The 21,688-nt window shown below is 36.7% G+C and overlaps 1 protein-coding gene across 5 annotated transcripts in view; it reads left to right on the top strand.

Annotated features, from left to right (window-relative positions):
• The window catches only part of LOC150084708 (golgin subfamily A member 5-like), a 322,239-nt gene that overhangs the window by 171,746 nt on the left and 128,805 nt on the right, over positions 1–21,688 (top strand). For all 5 annotated transcript variants that reach the window (XM_090375446.1, XM_090375444.1, XM_090375443.1 and 2 more), the window contains exons 8-9: positions 1,941–2,276; positions 20,694–20,792. In XM_090375446.1, the coding sequence (XP_090231572.1) occupies positions 1,941–2,276; positions 20,694–20,792 (435 nt within the window). The remainder of the gene's footprint in view (positions 1–1,940; positions 2,277–20,693; positions 20,793–21,688) is intronic.

Raw genomic sequence — 21,688 nt, 5'->3', positions numbered from 1 at the left:
CTTGGGATTTAACTTTTTTGCCGATATGTTGTTGAAAATCTTTATTTTAATCTTTTTCCTCTTCCCTCATAATCTCATAATCACTGAAACCTAAAGCACTTATCGCACATCTTTTTACAGAGTATGAAAAGACATATTGTGAACTTTGTGTGACTTGTGAAATACTTGTTGGTAGAGCCAGGATTTTTGAGGCTTGATGTTTTCTTTGGCACACTTCTTTAAGTACAAATCATACATTTTATAGAGGTTCAAATCACTTGGCAGATAAATGTTTATGTTTCAGAATATTGCCCTCCTTGACAATTCACTTTTAGAACGAGTAGTTTCCTTCTCAGTTTCATCTATCAGTGCACTTAGATATAATTCCTATTTGAGTTGCTTATGTTCCAGTATTCTTCAAATACTTTTTTCCTCTCGTTTTCATTGAATGAACTGTTACATATTCTAGGGCATTTTGAACAGTCTTTTGGTAAAACATGTTCCACAGCTATTCTTTTGCCACTTTGTATCTTCTTTTTGATCATGTTCCTTTTCCATATATCAGGCCTGGAGATCTTAGCAGGCCTGATGTGTGGGTTCAGACCCCATCTAATGTTGCAGGGACCTCCAATGCACATTGGAGGTCCCTGCAACATTAGATGGAGGGACCTCCAATGCACATTTTCCTGGATTAGGAGCACCTGAAAGAATATCACTGTCTTCTATTTGTGGATTTATGTTTGTTAAAGTGGCATAAACTTTCTTCTTTGAATTGTTTTCTACTTTATCATCGGAAGAGACAGAAGAAGAAAAGTTTTCTTCTGACTCAGGAATGTAGAATGGGTGTGTATTGGAGTGTGTATCGAAAAAATCATCTTTCCTGACCAATGATGTTGGCCCAAGTTAGAAAGAAAATTTTTAATTGGATTTATGTGCATATATTAACAGCAATTTTGAACAGCAGAATGAAACTTGACAGTATGAATTATTGTTAGTTACTTCATTATTGGGCTCATTGTTGGATAAGTTGTTTTGTGAAACAGAGGTGGCAGCAGCCATATCGAATTTTGAAGTGGTAGAATTCAGTACCTACTATATTATAGTAGGTACTGAATGGTTTATGAAATAAGTTAGTAATATTTTGGGCAATTTGTTGGATTAATCTTTTTTTTTTTTTTTTTTTTATTAAATATTTGGTGGCCATTGAATTTTATCTAGCATAAATGCATTTGACCTACATTAAAAAATTCTAATATTAAATTCAACATCAGAGAAAGACTAGTTTGTTATTAGTTATCAATGTGAGACACTTGCTGACCTTCATTAACTAATCGGTTGTTTCAATTATAAAATTTCTTAACACTTGTGATTAATGAAGTAGCACTGTGTGAGTTACTACACACTATAAATCAGATACACTTCTGAAAATATAGCAAAATATATATGACCTGTGATAAATTATTAATATGGAGGACTATTTTATCTTGGTAGTCAATGTTATTTCAAGGTACTGGCAGTCAGTACTATTTCATTCATGTCATAAATAATGCTATGATATTCATACTCAAGAAAGAACAAACTTCCATTAATCAAGGCATTGCCTATAGAAGCACCTTCTTTTAAACAAGTGGCATCACTACCTGATCTTATGAGAGACTACTAATCCTTGAAAGAGGCTGTTCTTTCAGTTTCTTGTATTTCCCTTTCATCTCTGATTTTATCTCTTTAAAAATACTGATTTTGTAGGCAGACTGAATATGAAGTACCAAAAATGATTCTGTCTTGGTTTTAAGATTCCAGAATCATTTTTGGTACTTGATATTCAGCTGCTGACCAAACACCTAGAAAGACAAAAATAATCCTCAGTATTGCTAAGGAAATCATATCAAAATGCTATGATTATATTTTAACATTACGCAGACAATAATTATTTATTCTTTCTTACATTTTGCCTCCTTTAGTCCAAAGAAAAACTGATTACAAGTCTGAAGGAGTCTCAGAAAGTTAAGGTGTGCAGTCAACAAGTTGAAGATAAAAGCATCATAAGTACGCTGTTAGATTCCGTAGCAACAATAGAATTGGAAGAACTGAGACAAGAGAATGATATCTTGAAAGAAGATCTTCAACAAGCTAACAGTTCCATAGAGGCATTAACCAGTGAGATCCAGGAAATTCAACGTATTAATTGTAATGAGGTGAATGCCTGTCACGAACAGCAGCATATGTTAGAAGAACAGCTTAAACAGGAAAAACAATGGAGAAGAGAAGTGGAACAAGAATGTATTCAGCAACGAGAAGTAAGTTTGCCTTGTTATAATTAATTTTTTTTGTTTTGTGTTAGTAATAAGATTTAATTTATTTTTTGCTGTATGGAAGGTTCCTTACATGATATCTCGATATTAGTTGGGTTTTTCACATTTTCTTTTTTTTAACATATTGGCATATTTTTAGAGATCTTTCATTCTCTATCCACCCTTTTTTGTGTTGTGGTACACTTCTGATTCTTATTTTTTGTGTGTGGTACACTTATTTCCTTGGTGGGAAGGTAAGAATCCATTTCAAATGACGTCCATTTCAAATTACAGTCTTCCAAATCCTATGTACTTTTTCTGACAGAATCTGTTATCGCTTGATTCAACCACTGTTCATCTCAGTTGCCCAAATTATTCACTGTATGATTCCTTTCACCTTAAATTTGGTATTTGTTCATATGTCCATTCTGATATTTCCTGTCAGAGACTTGATAATTTGGAATCTCCTCTTTTCGATCTTCTCCGGCTTAAAATCTCTCTACCTCATTCTGTCAAATTCATCTGTCTTTACCGTTCTCCCAATTCCACTAATCACTTGGAACTCTTTGACTTCCTCTCTTTGCAACTTGACTTTCTCCAGTCCAACTTTCCCAACAGTGAAGTAATTTTCCTTGGTGATTTTAATGTTCACAACTACAGCTGGCTTCTGTTTTCTAATCACACAGACCCAGCTGGTTGAGATGCTGAGGCTTTTGCAATTACTAATGACCTTGTACAGATAGTTTATTTATCTACCAGAATACCGGACAATCCTAACCATACAGCCAACATGCTAGATCTTTTTCTCACAAACAACCCTTCTAAGTACATGGTCGAAGTAAGTGGTCCATTAGGCACCTCGGATCACCACGTGGTGATTGTCTCTTCTCCAGTGGAGCCTTTATCTCATGGCTTTCCAAACCTAGTGTTGTTTGGCATTACAAGAATGCAAAATGGGATAACCTGCAAGATTTCTTTTCCTTGGTCAGATTACTGTTTCAAAACTTCTGATGTCAATGTTTGCTCAGATCGTATCAGTGAAATTATTCTTGTAGGAATGAAATCCTTTATTCCACATTCCACCTTAAAATCTCTTCCTTGGTCTAAAAAATGTGCTAAGACTATTCAAGAGAAGAATGCTGCATATCGCAATTGGCTTGTTTCCAATTCTTCACTTCCATTTTCTGTCTACTCCAGAGCTCACAACAGTTGTAAAGCAGTTATTAATCAGTCCAAAATATATTTTGAACAGGCTTAGAGTAGAAAACTTGCTTTTTGCCCTAATGGTAGCCGAGCATTCTAGTCTCTTGCCAAAGCTATTGGTCCCAATTTTTGCCCATCTCTGCTCTCACCTCTGTCAAAACCAGATGGTTCTATTGTCACTTCAGCTAAGGATAAAGCTGACCTGGCTAGTATCTCATTTTTCTTCCAACTCATGTATTAATGATGTTGGTAAACCATCTCCCACTACGTTCTATTCAGTGCCTCCTGTGAACCTTCGTCAAAAGGGTGTGAGAAAGATTTTGACGAATCTTGATGCTAAGAAAGGTCCATGTCCTGATGGTATTTCTCCACTTGTCTCAAAACCTGTGCTCCCGAACTTACCCTTGTTCTTTGCTGCCTTTTTTCACTTTCTTATTCCAAAGGTGTTTTTCCTTCTGCTTGGAAATTTGCTCATATCATATCCAGCCAGTTCCTATAAAGGGTGGCAAATCCCTACCATCCAATTATCGTCCCATTGCAATTACTTCTACTCTTTCTAAAGTAATGGAGAAATCAGTTAACCACCAACTCAATCTATTTAGAACCCTTCCTTCTGATCAACGATCCCATATGGATTCTGGCAGCGTCGATCTGCTGGTGATATTCTGGCTTATGTTACCCATTTATGGACAAATTCAATGGAAAAGTTTGGTGAAACAGAAGCAGTTGCTCTTGACTTCTCAAAGGCTTTCAATCGTGTTTGGCATAAAGGTCTTCTAAACCAGCTTCCATATTATGGTTTGCCAACTGTTTTTTGTAATTGGAAAACTTTATCCAGTTTTCTCTCTGACTGCTTGCTGATGCTGAGGGTGATGGTAGATGGCTCTCTGTCTTCTTACTTCTCCAGTAATGCTGGTGCCATCTAAGGTTCAGTTCTTTCCCCCATTCTTTTCCTCTTGTATATTAATGACCTTCTTCCATTGACCAGAAATCCTATCCATAGTTTTGCTGATGATAGCACATTGCATTTCACTTTCCAGTTTGAAAAACCCTTCCCTGCTCAGTCAGCTTCAACTTCTCGAATATCTGCTACCAATACCTTAAATGCCGATCTCCAGGTAATTCTTCAGTGGTGCAAAGACAACTTAGTGGACTTCAATCCTTCTAAAACTCAGTGCTCTCTTATATCTCACAAAAAGGATTCTTCTGCTCCTATGATATGTCTCTTTTGGGGATTATCCTGACTTCTAATCTGTCTTGACACGACCACATTACAAATAGTGTTTCCTTTGCATCCAAAAAACTTGGTTTTCCCTTTCACTCTCGGTGTTACTTTTCTTCCAAACAGCTGTTCACTCTGTACAAATCGCAAATCTGCCTTACCATGGAATTTTGTTCCCACATCTGGGGCGGTGTCCCCAAAACCTCTCTCTTTCTCAGGCTTCTAGATTCCATTCAGAAGAGGGCAGTTAGCTTAATTAATGACTCATCTCTAACAGTGTCTCTCCACTGTCTGTCTCATATGTACTGTTTCTGCTGCATGCCTTTTCTATAAATATTTCCATGGGCACTGTTTTTTTGAATTGGCTTCTATAATTCCCACTTTCTCTTTCAGATCAGTCTAAACACGTGCTGCCACCAACCAACATCCATTTATTCTCCAACTTCAAACTCACAGAACCAACTTTTCATCTTTACTTGTTTATTCAAACAACCTTCTGTCATATGTATTTCCTGAAAATTACTGTCTACTGAAGTTTAAGTCTAATGTCAACAAAAATCTTCTTTCGTCTTCTCAACCTCCAGCCCATGCATGGTATTAAATACTATAGATTTAATACTGCTCGTGTTTGGGGTTTCCAAAAAAAAAAAAAAAAAAAATCAGAATTGTACTGGGGATTTGACAGTTTGCCTAAGATTTAAAACTAAGAAAGTTGGTTGATGACCAGAACTAGGCAATTTTGCTTCAAAATGATTGATTGCACAAATGGTTGAAAAAATGATAAGCTAATTTTGCCATTTTTTGACGATTTGTGGCATTTCTTTACCTTGATTTGTCAGGCATGAAATTAAGAATATTACTAAGAACTACTCACAATAAAACCACTTTAATATAACATACAGAGCTCTGTGGCAAAAACTGCCCACTGAATATTTTACTTTATTTAACAGATGACTATGATAATACTCCTCAAAAATGACATTAATATTAGCAGTGGCAAACGATGCAAGAAAGCAAGCTTATACAAAATTAGCCAAAAAAAAAAAAAAAAAAATCTTCAGTTTCGCATATTTATTCCCTCCGGTAGTTTGTTTAGTTCTTCCTTTAGTTCTTCCTTGATTGTTGGAATGAACAGATAGAAGTTCATTCCAACATTCAACCACCTCCTGATTGCTTGAACAAAAGAATATGTCATGATATTTTTTTATCCTATATTGAGCTTATATAAATAATTTAAATAATATATATTCAGCTTTTTTTTTTAAGTTAATTTTTTATCCTATCTTATTTACAAAACATAAGCTGTTTAGGATATTATGATTCATTTTCAATAATTAATGATAATTTCAGTTAATGATAAATTTTATATGATTGTCTTCAAATATATACGTTCTGTATAATAGTAGTTTTTATTATGTGCATTAACAAAATGCAAAACACTCTCTCTCTCTCTCTCTCTCTCTCCTCTTCTTCTTCAAAAGTATATTTACTTGCACTTCCTACATTCAACCATCCAATTAAATTTATCCTATAATTTGTTTATTTTGGCCATATATTCTCATATTTAACCTTGTATCAGCTTTTAGCAAACGTGCCAATATCAATTGGCACATTTGCTAATTTTGGCACTGAATCAATAAATCAATCACCCATTCCTCCTCCAAATTCATTTATACCAAGAATCTGCCACTAAAAAACATTAACCATTCCCACATATTCAAAAATTACAAGATGATTTTGGTTCTCAGTTGTTTTCAACTGTACAAACACTGTTTAACAATATAGTGATTGGCAGCAACTATTTGCTGCAAATTACAATTCCATAGTACCAACGTTCCCTCTAATTTTTCTTATAGCTGCTCGGTGCAGAAATGCACCCGAGTAAAAAATTTTCAGACAAGATTAAATATGTGCAACATTTTTACAAATTGTTTTAATTATAAGTAGCGACATAAATAATAATAAAAAAAATGTTAACAATAAATTTATACTTTACAGTTAAGTTATTTATTGTTCTTGGAATTTTCCTCTTCTGTTCTTTGTAGAAGTCCATATTTTGTAGACATCATCTCTATTTATTGTCACGCCGTTAGCTAAATGCAATTTCATTGTCATAAGGTCACTTAAATGATCTTCTATTTGGATTTTTTGTTTTAATTGAATTTATAGTGCTAAATCCTCGCTCGCAGTCTGCGAGTGAGGATTTTACTTCATCATCAGGATTTTAATTCCACATCAGGAAATCTGTTATCTAAGTGATCACATACACGTTTGATAAACCAAATTATAGCTGCAGTGTCAACATCACTTTGAATTTTTGATAATACTTCTTTCACATTTTCACTCCAGAAAATATTTTTTCCAAAATATTGGCTTCTTAATTTGTTTATTTTAGCTTTAACATATTGATGTGCATCAATAATGTAGTAGTAGTAGTAGCATGTGATGCAGGAAAGCAAGTGTATGAGCTTATGCAGCATCAGCCAAAAAAAAAAAAAAAAAATCACACCATTCCCTCCAAATGGCTGTCCAGTTCCTCCTTAAATTTATTCAACCTATCAACTTCCACAACGACAGATGGAAGTTTGTTCCAGCAATTAACCACCCACTGGCTAAAGGCAAATTTCCGCACATCTATTCTACATCTGTCTTTTCTTAATTTGAATTTATGCCCCTTTAGGTTCGTAATCTGAACAAGTGGAAGGATCCTATCAGAATTCAGCGTGCTCAACCCATTCAAGACCTTATACACCTCAATGAGATCACCGCACAGGTGCCTAGTCTCCAGCCACTGCAATTTGCAGAACTTAAGCCTCTCTTGGTAAGAGGATCCCTTCATTCCCCTCACCAATCTTGTTGCCCTTCTCTGTACATGCTCAAGTAAATCTACATCCTTCCTAAAATGAGGCCTCCAGATCTGTACGCAGTACTCAAGGTGTGGCCTGACCATTGCCTTATACAGAGGGATAATCACCTCCTTTTCCCTGCTAGCAAAATTCCTATATATCATTGACAAAACCCCATGACCTGCCCTGGCAGCCTGTCTGCATTGCTCAGAAAACTTCATATCTGACTGCACAATTACTCCCAGGTCTTTTTCATTTTCTACCACCTTAAGTGTAGTACCACACAGTTGGTACGTTTCTCTGGGGTTACTTTTACCCATATGTAGTACTTTGCATTTGTCAAGGTTAAACTTCAGTTGCCACTTCTTAGCCCATCTGCCCAAATTATCTAGATCCTGTTGCAGTATACACTGCCATTACTGTCATTAACAACCCTGCCAACCTTTGTATCATCTGCAAACTTTGATATTAAGCCTAATATACCTTCATCAATATCATTGATAAATATACAAAACAACAGTGGACCTAACACCGAACCGTGTAGGACACCCCTAATAACATTAGTCCACGAAGAGCAGCACCCATTGATTACCACCCTCTGTCTTCTCCCACTTTAGCATTAGCATTAGCATTATTAGCATTAGTAGAGGCATTTGATGCAAGAAAGCAAGCTTATGCAGCATCAGCCAAAAAAAAAAAAAAAAAAAACCACTTCCACTTCACCCCTCTGTTCGTTCAAAATACCTGTTCAGCTGAGCTTTAAACTTATTTAGGCTATCAACTTCCATGACAAGGGATGGAAGTCTGTTCCACCAACCAACCACTCGCTGGCTAAAGGCAAATTTCCGCACGTCTATCCTACATCTGTCTTTCCTCAATTTGAATTTATGCCCTCTCAGGTGATTATTCTGAGCGAGAAGAAGAATCCCATCAGCATTGAGCATGCTCAAACCATTCAATGCTTTATACACCTCTATCAGATCACCTCGCTGGTGCCTAGTCTCCAGACACTAATTTGCAAAACTTAAGCCTTTCTTCGTAAGAGCACCCCTTTGTTCCATTCACTAATCTTGTTGCCCTTCTCTGTACTCGTTCCAGCAGCTCTACATCCTTCTTGAAATGAGGCCTCCAGACCTGTATACAGTACTCTAGGTGTGGCCTGACCATTGCCTTATACAAGGGAATAATCACCTCCTTATCCCTGCTAGAAAAATTCCTATATATCATTGACAATACACCATGAGCTACTCTTGCAGCCCGTCTGCACTGCTCAGAGAACTTCATATCTGCCTGCACAACCACCCCCAGGTCCCTTTCATTCTCTACCACTGTCAGTGTAGTACCACAGAGTTGATACGTTGCTCTGGAGTTGCTGTTTTCCATGTGTAGTACTTTACATTTGTCAATGTTAAACTTCATTTGCCACCTCTCAGCCCATCTGGTCAACCTTTCCAGATCCTGTTGCAGCGGCATAGTATCAGTAGTGTCCTTGACAACCCTGCCTACCTTCGTATAGTCTGCAAACTTGGACATTAAGCTTGATATACCAACATCAATATCATTTATAAATACAGAAAACAATAATGGACCCAATACCGAACCCTGAGGGACTCCACTAATAACATTAGTCCACGATGAGCAGTGTCCGTTGATTACCACTCTCTGTCTTCAACCCCTCAGCCACCCCTATATCCACAGCAGCAATTTGCCTCCAGTGTCACACTGCTCCAATTTGTGCAGCAGTCTTCCATGTGCAACAGTATCAAAAGCCTTTCTAAGATCCAAGTATATAATATCAAAGTTATTCCCTGCATCCAGTTCCTTTGTGACCGCATCATAGTATCCAATCAAATTGGTTAGGCAAGACTTCCCCTTAACAAAACCATGCTGTGTCCGAGCTATAACTGAAGTCTTGTCTAAATGATCCTGCAGTGCCTCTTTAACTAGTGCCTCCATTAATTTTCCTGGAACAGAAGTTAAACTCACAGGTCTATAATTGCTTGTGTCAGCCTTTGATCCTCCTTTGTGAATTGGGTTCACATTTGCACATCTCCAGTCTGCAGGTTCCCCCCCTGAGTCCAAGGAAGCTCTCATAATTATGGCTAAGGGTTTACTTACTTCCTCTGCTGCCTCCTTTAATATAACTGGATAGATCCCATCCACCCCAGGTGCCTTTCTTGTGTTTATCTTCAACAGTTTCTCCTCCACTTTACTCTCAGTTATTACAAGATTCTCTAGCTTACTGCTAGAGTTGAATACACCCCTGGCTTTCCCCTCGCTAAATAACTCCTCACGTGTGAATGTCGATGCAAATATTCATTTAGTTTGTTAGCTACCTGAGCAGGATCATCAACAGTTGACCCATCGATATCAAGTGGACTAATCTGATTCATCCCCTTCCTTCTAGAGTTTACATAAGTAAAGAACTCTTTGCTGTTTTTCTTTGCATCCCTTGCCAAAGATTTCTCGTACTCTGCCTTCGCCTGCCTAACCTCCTTTGTAACTTGGTTACAGATCAACTTGTATCTATCATACGCTTCTGTGTCATGTGTTAATTTGTATGTATCCCATGCATGTTTCTTCTCTGCCATATGCTTCATCAGTTCATCTGCCATCCATTTAAGCCTAAACCTTGAACAATATTTCTTAGTTGGTATGTAAAGCCTAGTAGCTTCCAAGATAAGTTCTTTGAATGCTTCCCATTTTGCATTTGCTGTTGGTAACATCATCAGTTGGTCCCACTGTATAGAATTTAAATACTGTCTCAGTCCATCGTAGTCGCCTTTACGGAAGCAATAACCCTTCCCTTTAACCCTAATGGTAGTTACCTCTTTGAGTAAATCCCACTTCAGCACATTGTGATCACTGCCACCTAGTGGTTCCTTTATCTGCAGATTCTTAATGCATGAAGAGTCACTGCTGATAATCAAATCAAGAGTATTCCTCCCTCTAGTTGCCTCCCGAACATGCTGATGTAGAAAACAATCATCCAATAAATCCACAAAAGCCTTGCTAGTGTGTGAGTGACCAGTCCCCAAACTCCAGTCAGTATCTGGGAAATTAAAATCTCCCATTATAAGACTCTCTGATTTACTGGCCCACTCTATTTCCCTGTACAATTTCTTATTATAGTCATCAGAGTCATTAGGCCTATAGCACACTTCTACTCTCAATTTTGATCTCCCAATGCTTATGTCACACCAAACTGACTAGACACTACACTGTCCTGGAATGTCCACTGGCTTCACTTCCTTGGATTTTATGTATTTCTTAACTAATAGCATAACCCCTCCTCCCTTCCTATCCAGTCTATCCTTTCTGTAGATGTTGTACTCCCCAAATTCTAGTTCTGCATTCCTTATATCTTTGTGACACCAAGTCTTTGATATCCCAACAATATCTGCCTTTGATGTTTTTAGCAGTACCTCAAATTCATCAAATTTATTTACTAAACTCCTAGCATTGGTGTACACGCAAGTATACATGCACCTATTTCTAGTCTTAGCTACCCTAACACAACCCATGTGTTTACTTGTACGGCAATGACTCCCATCAGTCTCTGAAATATCCTGAATCTTGTTTTTCAGGCTTCTGCTCATTCCAATAGAAGCAGTGCAAGAATCTCTTTCACCTCTGCCAGTGGCTACTGTTAATCTATTCGTCTTTGTATCCCCCCAAGCTAGCAGTTTTCCGACCCACCTAACACTGCCTCGATAGCATCAGCAAATATTCTTGCACCCTTTCTATTTAAGTGTATCCCATCCCTGTAGAAGCAGTCTCTCCTGTTAAAAAGTACAGTCCAGGCTGAAAAAAATTCTACCCCTTGAGCCTTGCACAATCTTTCCAGGGCCGAATTGATCGACAAGGCTCTCATCATATACTCCCTCCTATCGTGTCTGGGCAGAATTGCAGACACTTTCAAATTCAACCCTATTTCACGGCTTTTTTTCAACAGTGACCTGTACTTGTTAAGCAATTGTGCCGGTCTCCTACTCTTGATATCATTAGTGCAAACGTGTACAACTATATCACCTTTTGTGCCCTTAAAAGATGATATCTGCTCTACAACGTCATCAACCTTTGCCCCTGGCAGACATACCCTGGTCCTGTTCCACCTATCCTTTTTACAAAGCATGTTCCCCGTTTCCCTGACAATAGAGTCACCAACAACTACTAGTTCCTTTGCGACCAGCGCTTTCTGCCTTGGGGGTTGCCGCTGTGTTTCACGATGACCAAGTGCAAGCTCTGGCGTTGATGTGGGCAGCTGAGAGCTTGATGGGCCCTTCAATTTAGTTCCTTTGAGGGCATCCACCCTGTCCTTCAAGCTCTCATATAGGCCCATAAGAACGCTGAGTTGTTGCCTGATTTCGATACACTCCTTGCATCGTGCACACACAAAGACATCCCCCATACAATATCATGTCCCATACCTGAATGCTCCACAAACATCTTGCAAGCTGTGCATTTTAGAAGGCTGTGATTCAGAAGCCAACTGCCCCCCTCAGTTCTCCTCTGAGCCACAGCACTTCCATTAGCTTGAGCCTTTTGTTTTGCTGCTCTGGTCTGAGTCATGATTACTTTTAATTTAAATAAAATTTCAATTTCAGTTTATAACCTTAACTTATCCTCCAACACAGTTATAATGGTATATATATTTTTTAGTGTCAAGTATTAACTATCTCCGAGATCCCTTTATATAACTTCCGTATCAGTTATGTATTAATTAATTATGTTACGTTTGTAATCTAAGTCGGTATATATATTTAGTTAAAGTGCAATTTAAATGCCAACTAAGTTCAACAAGTTTAATAGATTTTACCGATCGCTGAATATATTATAACGTATACTATACTAACGCTATCTAGGTTCGATATATAACGATCGTATGACAATGACAAAGGCGGGAATTTACGAACGGTAATTTATGGACACTTAAGTATTAATTAACTTTCAAATCTCGCTGTCTCGATTCAGAATAACTAACGATCCTTACTAGGTCTATAAGCTACCTACAAAAAATAATTTGATGTAAAAAATATTCAATAAGCGGCTAAATATGGCTAAAAAAACTTCTCGTTCAGCAGAGTTGTAACTTGTAACACATGGATTTGATACTTTTATGCAATTACAAGGCCGAGTAAAGAATAAATACACCAGATTAATCAGAAATAATGCTATACTACTAAATTTAAATCAAAAGTTTTAGAAAAACAATAATTTCAAATCAATAAATAAGAAAAATCCACTTAGCAGCTTTGAACACGTCTGGCCCTACTAGCCTCGTCCATTGTAGCAACTTACCCTTAATACCATTCTGCTCCAATTTGTACAATAGTCTTCCATGCGCAACAGTATCAAAAGTTTTCCTGAAATCCGAATATATGATATCAAAATTATTTTTTGCATCCAGTTCCTTTGTAACCACATCATAATATCCTATCAAATTTGTCAGACAAGACTTTCCCTTAACAAACCCATGCTGTGTCTGAATTATTGCTGCAGTCTTGTCTAGATGATCCTGCAATGCATCTTTAACCAGTGACTCCATTATTTTACCCGGAACAGAAGTTAAATTAACTGGTCTGTAATTACTCGTGTCACCCTTCGATCCCCCTTTGTAAAGAATAAATACACCAGATTAATCAGAAATAATGCTATACTACTAAATTTAAATCAAAAGTTTTAGAAAAACAATAATTTCAAATCAATAAATAAGAAAAATCCACTTAGCAGCTTTGAACACGTCTGGCCCTACTAGCCTCGTCCATTGTAGCAACTTACCCTTAATACCATTCTGCTCCAATTTGTACAATAGTCTTCCATGCGCAACAGTATCAAAAGCTTTCCGGAAATCCGAATATATGATATCAAAATTATTTTTTGCATCCAGTTCCTTTGTAACCACATCATAATATCCTATCAAATTTGTCAGACAAGACTTTCCCTTAACAAACCCATGCTGTGTCTGAATTATTGCTGCAGTCTTGTCTAGATGATCCTGCAATGCATCTTTAACCAGTGACTCCATTATTTTACCCGGAACAGAAGTTAAATTAACTGGTCTGTAATTACTCGTGTCACCCTTCGATCCCCCTTTGTGAATTGGGGATACATTTGCACATCTCCAGTCCGTGGGAACCTCCCCTGAGTCCAAGGATGCTCTCATAATTATAGCTAAGGGTTTGCTTAGTTGCTTTTCCGCCTCCTTTAATATAACTGGATAGATCCCATCCACCCCAGGTGCTTTTCTTATGTTTAACTTCGAGAATTTCTCCTCCACTTTGCTTTCAGTTATTACAAAATCGTTAAGTATCCTGCTACAATTTGATAACCTTCTGCCATTTTCAAACCTTAATAATTCCTCATGTGTGAATGTAGATGCAAAATACTCATTCACTTTGTTTGCTATCTGAGCAGGATCATCAACAGTCGAACCATCGATATCAAGCACCAATCAGATTCATGCCCTTCCTTTTAGAGTTTGTATAAGTAAAGAAATCCTTGCTGTTTTTCTTAGCATCTTTTGCCAAGGATTTCTCGTAATCTGCCTTCACCTGCCTAACCTCCTTTGTGACCTGATTACAGACTAGCTTATATCTGCCATAGGCTTCTGAGTCGCTTGATAATTTATATGCATCCCATGCATTTTTCTTCTCTGTTACGAGTGTCATTAGTTCATTAGATAACCATTTAGGCCTAAACCTTGAACAATATTTCTTAATAAGTATGAAACTTTTAGTAGCATCCACGATTAATTCCTTGAATGCTTCCCACTTAGAATTTACTGTTGGTAACATCGTCAGTTTATCCCACTGTACTCAGCTTTACGGAAGCAAAAACCCTTTCCTTTACTCCTGATGGTAATTAAATCTTTAAGTAAATCCCACATCAGTACACTGTGATCACTGCCACCTAGTGATTCCTTTATCTGTAAATTGTTAATACATGAATGATCACTGCTGATAACCAGATCAAGAGTATTACTTTCTCTGGTTGCCTCTCGAACATGCTGCTGCTGCAGAAAACAATTATCCAATAAATCCACAAAAGTCTGACTAGTGTTTGAGTGACCAATCCACAAGTTCCAGTCAATATCTGGGAAGTTAAAATCCCCCATTATAAGACATTCCGATTTACTAGCCCACTCTATTTCTCTGTACAATTGTTCATTGTACTCATTCGAGTCATTAGGCCTATAACACACCATTGATTACCATAAAAATTCATAAAAGATGTTTAAACTCTTTTATGAATTTTTAAACTACATGTTTAATGTTTAAACTACAAAAAAGATGTTAAAACATCTTTTTTTTGTAGATATTTGCAAAGTGATGCAAACTCTCCTAACACATCATTGAGTGCAATTAATGCTACGTGATATTGTGAATTTGCAAAATTTGTAAACAGTATTTACTATAGGATATTACATTCATTAACCTGCTCATTGCAATATTCGCAAATACCTCCAAATACAGTTTTGTAATATGTTTCATTTTCACTTGAAATTTAAAATACAAAATTAATACTTTTTGTACTGAAATATCAGTACTTTTGTCTACAATTAACATGTGGAAAGTAGATTCAGGATAATTTTTATGAGAACAGAATTTATACATTCAACAAATTCAAATGAATAATTTTTGCTTCTCCAATTTTTAGGTATATCTATAAATTTTTCAATGTGTTCATGAATGTCTCGTACAGAGTTCATTGATGCATTAATTTTTATTGCTAATATCACATCATTAATTAAAACCTTAACCATATCAAAATTTGATTTCAATCGTTCAATTCTTTCCTTTTTTACATTACTTCTACAATTTCCATCAAAATACTTAAAATTCCACCTTTTTTCAGATTACGTAACTCGGTAACCGCATTTATATGTATCTTCTGACCTAGATGCTGTTATAAATAAATATAGTTTCCTTTCTTCCCATACTAAATTCTCCTGCGACATTTGCTTCTGCACAAAAAGTATACAAGACAACACCATTTTCTTTGTTGTATTGAAAAATATCTCCTAGTTTTAGGCTTTGCTTTTAGTTTGATGATTTCAGCATCAATTTGTTTTAAAAGCCAATCCTTTTTAAATTGTTTGCAGGTTTTTTTTTTTTTATTTACAGTATTTACGCCTTCAGTTTTTATTTTGGACATTTTTTATCCGAAAAATTTTAAAATTAAAGAATTTTATTAATTCTCTGTATTTTGTAAATGAAGTTATTATAAAATATTAGAAAAAATTACAAATTTTTAATGCATTATTAAAATAGTTTATAAAAATTTTAAGAAAAGTTTAATTGTTCATATTTTACCTTCTTTAATCAAATATTAAGTAACACTAAACATTATTAGTTTTAATATAAAATAAAATAAAAAAAAAAAATTTGGATCAGTAGATCCGCCAACATTCCGTCCACATATTTTTACTTATTAATTAGTAAAAATTAATATGTAAAAAACTCGACTTAAATATTTTTCACGATCACAATACATTCCTTATACACTCTATCCTCCCCCCCACACATATACTGTGTATGGGTGTGTGGTTGAATGAATAGAATGTAAAAATGCTGACCTTCCCTATTACATGGTATTTATATTATTTTTATAACAATAAACTCACCTTAAAAACATACAATATAAATTACAACTGGTACAGTCCTTTATATATTCGTAATGTGATAATTTTTTTTATATAAACAAAAATCTATGCACTGTGTATTTGTAAATAAAAGATGTGGGAACATGTCATGCAATAGCAAATCTTATGGCATGATCTATCCCACTTCCTATATCCATTTTTCCCCTAATACTCCTGTCAGCGCCTCCATAGCCAGGTGGGCAGGAGCAGCAGTGCATATGCTTCTTGATTAGACCAGGGTTCGAGCCCGTGACCACCAAATACAGAAGATGCGGAAAGGTCAGGGAATGACCACTGCATATCCCTGGAGCATTATGGCCTTAGTTGCTAATGCTCATAAAAACCAAATAACAACAAACATTTAGTATGTCGGCTGTGTGTGCGGGAAGTAAAAGCACATGTGCAACTTCATAGAAATCAGTCCGCAGCTTAGAGGGAACCATGCATAGTACTTGACTACATGGTTGTAATTAACATAAGCATATTTAAATCAAATAAATTACCACTATCCATATTGTGATGGTTTCCCCATTTTCAGAATGTGTCACTTGAGTGCCATATGTGCCGACCGGGCTAGCCGAGTGGGTAAAGTACCTGCCCGGCAGCCCAAAGGTCGCAGGTTCGATTCCCGCCTCGGGCTTGGATCAAAGTACTGCAAAAACCTTGGGAGGTGCAATATGGCCACAGAAGCCGATGCGCCAACAACTACCAAATCAAAAAAAAAAAAAAAAAAAAAAGAGTGCCATATGCATGTTGTGCACCCTCCTTAGCATGACCCTAGCTGTTAGCTTTTCTAATAGAAGATATATGACACTGACATGTAGCAGTATGGTGTCTCTGTTTGTTTACTTAGCATTAGCATTCCAATTTCACCCATCCGGTCACTCCAAATGTTTGTCTAGTTCAGCCTTAAATTTATTTAAGCTATCAACTTCCACAACAACAGATGGAATTCTTTTCCAGCAATCAACTACCCGCTGGCTAAAGGCAAACTTCCGCACATCAATTCTACAACTGCCTTTCTTCAATTTGAATCTATGCCCCCTAAGGGTCTTAATCTGAGCAAGTGTAGGTATCCCGTCAGCATTGAGCCTTGTCAAACCATTCAAAGCCATATACACCACGATCAGACTACTTCGCAGATGCCTAGGCTCCAGATGCTGCAATTTGCAGAATTAAGCCTTTCTTCGTAAGCGCACCACTTTGTTCTTCTCACAGATCTTGTTGCCCTTCTCTGTACACATTCTAGCAACTCAATATCCTTCCTAAAATGAGGCCTCCAGACCTGTATACAGTACCCAAAGTGTAGGCTCACCATTGCGTTATACAAAGGGATAATCACCTTCTTGTCTCTGCTAGCAAAATTCTTATATATCATTGACAAAACTCCTTGACCTGCTCTGGCAACCTGTCTGCGCTGCTCAGAGAACTTCATATCTAACTGCACAATTACCCCCATGTCTTTTTCATTTACTGCTACCCATATGGAGTACTTTGCATTTGTAAATGTTAAACTTCAGTTGCCACTTCTCAGCCCATCTACGAACTTTTCTAGATCCAGTTGGAGTAGCCTTACTGTCTTTACTGTTGTTAACAGCCTTGCCAACCTTTGTATCATCTGCAAACTTGGACATTAAGCCCATTATACCTTCATCGATATCATTCATAAATACACAAAACAACAATGGGTCCAGCACCGAACCCTGGAGGACTCTGCTAATAACATTAGTCCACGTAGAGCAGTGTCCATTTATTACCACTCTCTGCTGTCTTCCACTCAACCATCCCTTTATCCCATGCATTAACTTGCCCTTTATGCCATACTGCTCCAATTTGTACAGCAGTCTTCCATGTGCAACAGTATCAAAAGCTTTCCTGAAATCCAAGTATATGTTATCAAAATTCTTTTTTGCATCTAGTTCCTTTGTAACCCCATCATGGTATCCAATCAAATTTGTCAGACAAGACTTTCTATTAACAATCCATGCTGTGTCTGAATTATTTTTGCAGCCTTATCCAGATGATCCTGCAATGCTGCTTTAACCAGTGACTCCATTATTTTCTTCAGAACAGAATTTAAACTAACAGGTCTATAATTATTTGTGTCACCCTTTGAATCCCTTTTGTGAATTGGGAATACAGTTGCACATCTTCAGTCCATGGGGACATCCCTGACTCTAAGGATGCTCTCATAATTATGTCTAAGGATTTGCTTACTTCCCTTGCTGCCCCCTTCATTATAAAAGGAGAGATTCCATCTGCCCCATGTGCCTTTTTTTTTATGTTTAACTTCAACAATTTCTCCTTTACGTTGCTCTCAGTTATTACAAAATCACTTAGCTCCCTGTTAGAGTTTGATAAACTTCTGGCATGGCATTCCCTTCCTTGAATAAATCTTCATGTATGAATGTAGATGCAAAATACTCATTCAGTTTATCAGCTACTTGAGCAGAATCATCAATAGTCGAACCATCTATGTTAAGTTGACCAATCTGGCGCTTCCCCTTTCTTCTAGAGTTTACATAAGTAAAGAACTCTTTGCTATTTTCTTTGCATCCCTTCCCAAAGATTTCTCGTAAACAGCCTTCGCATGCCTATCCTCCTTTGTGACTTGATTACAGACTAGCTTATATTTGTCATAAGCTTCTGTCTCTTCTGATAATTTGTATGCATCCCATGCATTTTTGTTCTCTGCCATGAGCCTCATTAATTCATCCGACATCCATTTAGGCCTGAACCCTGAACAGCATTTCTTATTTGGTATGAAAAGCATACTAGCCTCCGAGATTAAGTCCGTGAAGGCTTCCCATTTAGAATTCACCATTGGTAACATCATCATCAGTTGATCCCACTGTATAGATTTAAAAACTGTCTGAGACCACTGTAGTCACCTTTACGAAAACAGAAACCCTTCCCTTTAGCCTTGATGGTAGTTTTATCTTTAAGTAAATCCCACATCAGAACACTGTGATCACTGTCATTTATTGGTTCCTTTATCTGCAAATTCTTAATGCATGAATAATCACGGCTGATAATCAGATCAAAGGTATTAGTCCCTCTGGTTGCCCCTTGAACATGTTGCTGTAGAAAACAATCCTCCAATAAATCCACAAGTCTGGCTGGCGTGCGAGTGACCAAGCTACAAATTCCAGTCAATATCTGGAAAGTTAAAATCCCTGATTACAAGGCATTCTGATTTACTGGCCCATTCTATTTCTCTGCACAACTGTTCATTATACTCATCAGAGTCATTAGGTCTATAACATATTCCTACTCTCATTTTCCCTTTCCCAGTGTTTATGTCACACCAAATAGACTCAACATTGCCCTGTCCACCTGTGTCAATTGGATTTAATGTGTTTCTTAACTAACAACATAACCCCTCCTCCCTTTCTGTACACATTGTTCTCCCCAAATTCCAATTCTGCACTGCTTATATCTGTGTCACACCATGTCTCTGATATCCCAACAATATCTGCCTTTGATGTCTTGATCAGCACTTCAAATTCATCAATTTTATTTACTATACTTCTAGCATTAGTGTACATGCAAGCACTTGTTCTTACTCTTAGTTACCCTAAAACAGTTCATGTATTTACTTGTTCCATGATGACTCCCAGCAGCTCTTGAAGTCCACAGCAACTTGCTCTCTAGGCTGCTGCTCATTACAATAGAAGTATTGCAAGAATCACTTTTGCCTCTGTCTATGGCTACAGTTAATCTTTTAGTCTCTGAATCCCACCAGTCTAGCAGTTTTCCGACCTACCTAACACACTGCCTCGATAGAATCAGCAAATATTCTTGCACCTTTTCAATTCAAGTGTATCCCATCCCTGTAGAAGCAGTCTCTCCTGTTAGCAAGCACAGACCATGCTGAAAAAAAAAATTCTACCCCGTGAGCCTTGCACAATCTCCCCAGTGCCGAATTGATTGACAAGGCTCTCATAATATTCTCCCTACTATTGTGTCTGGGTAGAATTACAGACACTTTCAAATTTAATCCTAGCTTGTGACTTTCTTCCAGCATTGACCTGTACTTGTTAAGTAAATCTGCAGATCTCTTACTCTTAAAGTCATTAGTGCCAAAATGTACAACAATATCACTTTTGTGCCCTTAAAAGATTATCTCTTCTCTACAACGTCGTCATCTTTTGCCCCTGGCAGACATACTCTGGTCCTGTTCCACCTATCATTTTTGCATAATATATATTCTCTGTCTCCCTGATAATAGTCACGGACAATAACATTTTGGTCTACTTTGAGTGTATTTAGTCAAATCTTTTGTGTTTTTGTGTGGTAGGTAATGGGAAGGATCATTTATTTGATTTTAATCTGACTTTTGGCCTTTTGATGTCCTTTTATTTTAGTATAAGTATTTTACCAACTGGTGAATCAAAGATAAGAAATACATACAGAATTTAAAGTTACATTAAATTACTTATTTTAAGTAATTTTATGCAAATATAGGCTTTGCTTGATTAGGCATCTCTTGTGTTTGATAATTTCAGGAAATGAAATTTTTGCATGAAGATATACTGAGATGTAAAGCAAGTATGCAATCTAATTTGGAGAATAAAGATGTGGAAATTGAAAGGCTGAAAAAACAAGTAAGACCAAGATATTTTGGGACATATTTTTATTTAATATTGGAATAACCCATCATAACCATATATAAAAAAAAATTTCAAAAAAGCTTCTACTTATCTGTATATCATGATGTTTCTTTGTGAATTTGGATATGCCAATTCTAAATACAATCTTACTTTTGCATGGTATCAATGGTTTGCACAGAAATGAAAAGTAAATATGCAATAATAGCACATCAGATTTCTTAATAATATTTAACTTCTGTACAGAATAGGAAATTAATTATTTCTAAATAAACAAGCTAAAAATATTGGGAAAAATTAAAAAAAGTAAAACCCTTTTTGGCTGAATCATAGCAAATTATTTCTTAAAGTAAATTTGAATGTCTTTGTCTTTTGTGGTCATCATGGTCATCCTGACACAAGAACCAAGTTAGTCACCTGCTATAGCTTCCTCTTTCTTTCCTTGATTCCTCTTCTGCATTAACTTTTTCCTGGTGGAGTGTCTCCTTGGTGCTCTTCATTGCCCAGACTTGGATTTAAAAAAATCCAGGTGAAAGTTGAAGTAAGGGAGCTTGATTGACATTCTGCATACAGTTTTTCCTTAAATTTTCAAATAACTTGTTAATTTCAGTCTTAATTAGTAAAAGAAGTTAATGTCAAAAGAAGAATTATTAATGTAAAAGAGGAATTATAATCTTAATATAAAAGAAGACATGCAAATCAACTTTTAATGAAGGAATCCCATTTTGTTTGCACGGTTTTGTCTTATATGCATTCTTAACTACAGCACAGATTACCAAATGCAATAGTGGTTTTGTTTTTGATGTTACTGCATGCCATCACACTCATTATGTTCAATGCATTTTGGGTATCTTTTTTTTAAAGGCAGCACGTGTGCTTCATTTTTGCTTTCG

Source organism: Mastigoproctus giganteus, chromosome 6 (assembly GCF_048544385.1).
Source record: "Mastigoproctus giganteus isolate SK-2022 chromosome 6, ASM4854438v1, whole genome shotgun sequence".
Lineage (NCBI taxonomy): Eukaryota > Metazoa > Arthropoda > Arachnida > Uropygi > Thelyphonidae > Mastigoproctus > Mastigoproctus giganteus.
This window is presented reverse-complemented; position numbering and strand designations above follow the sequence as displayed.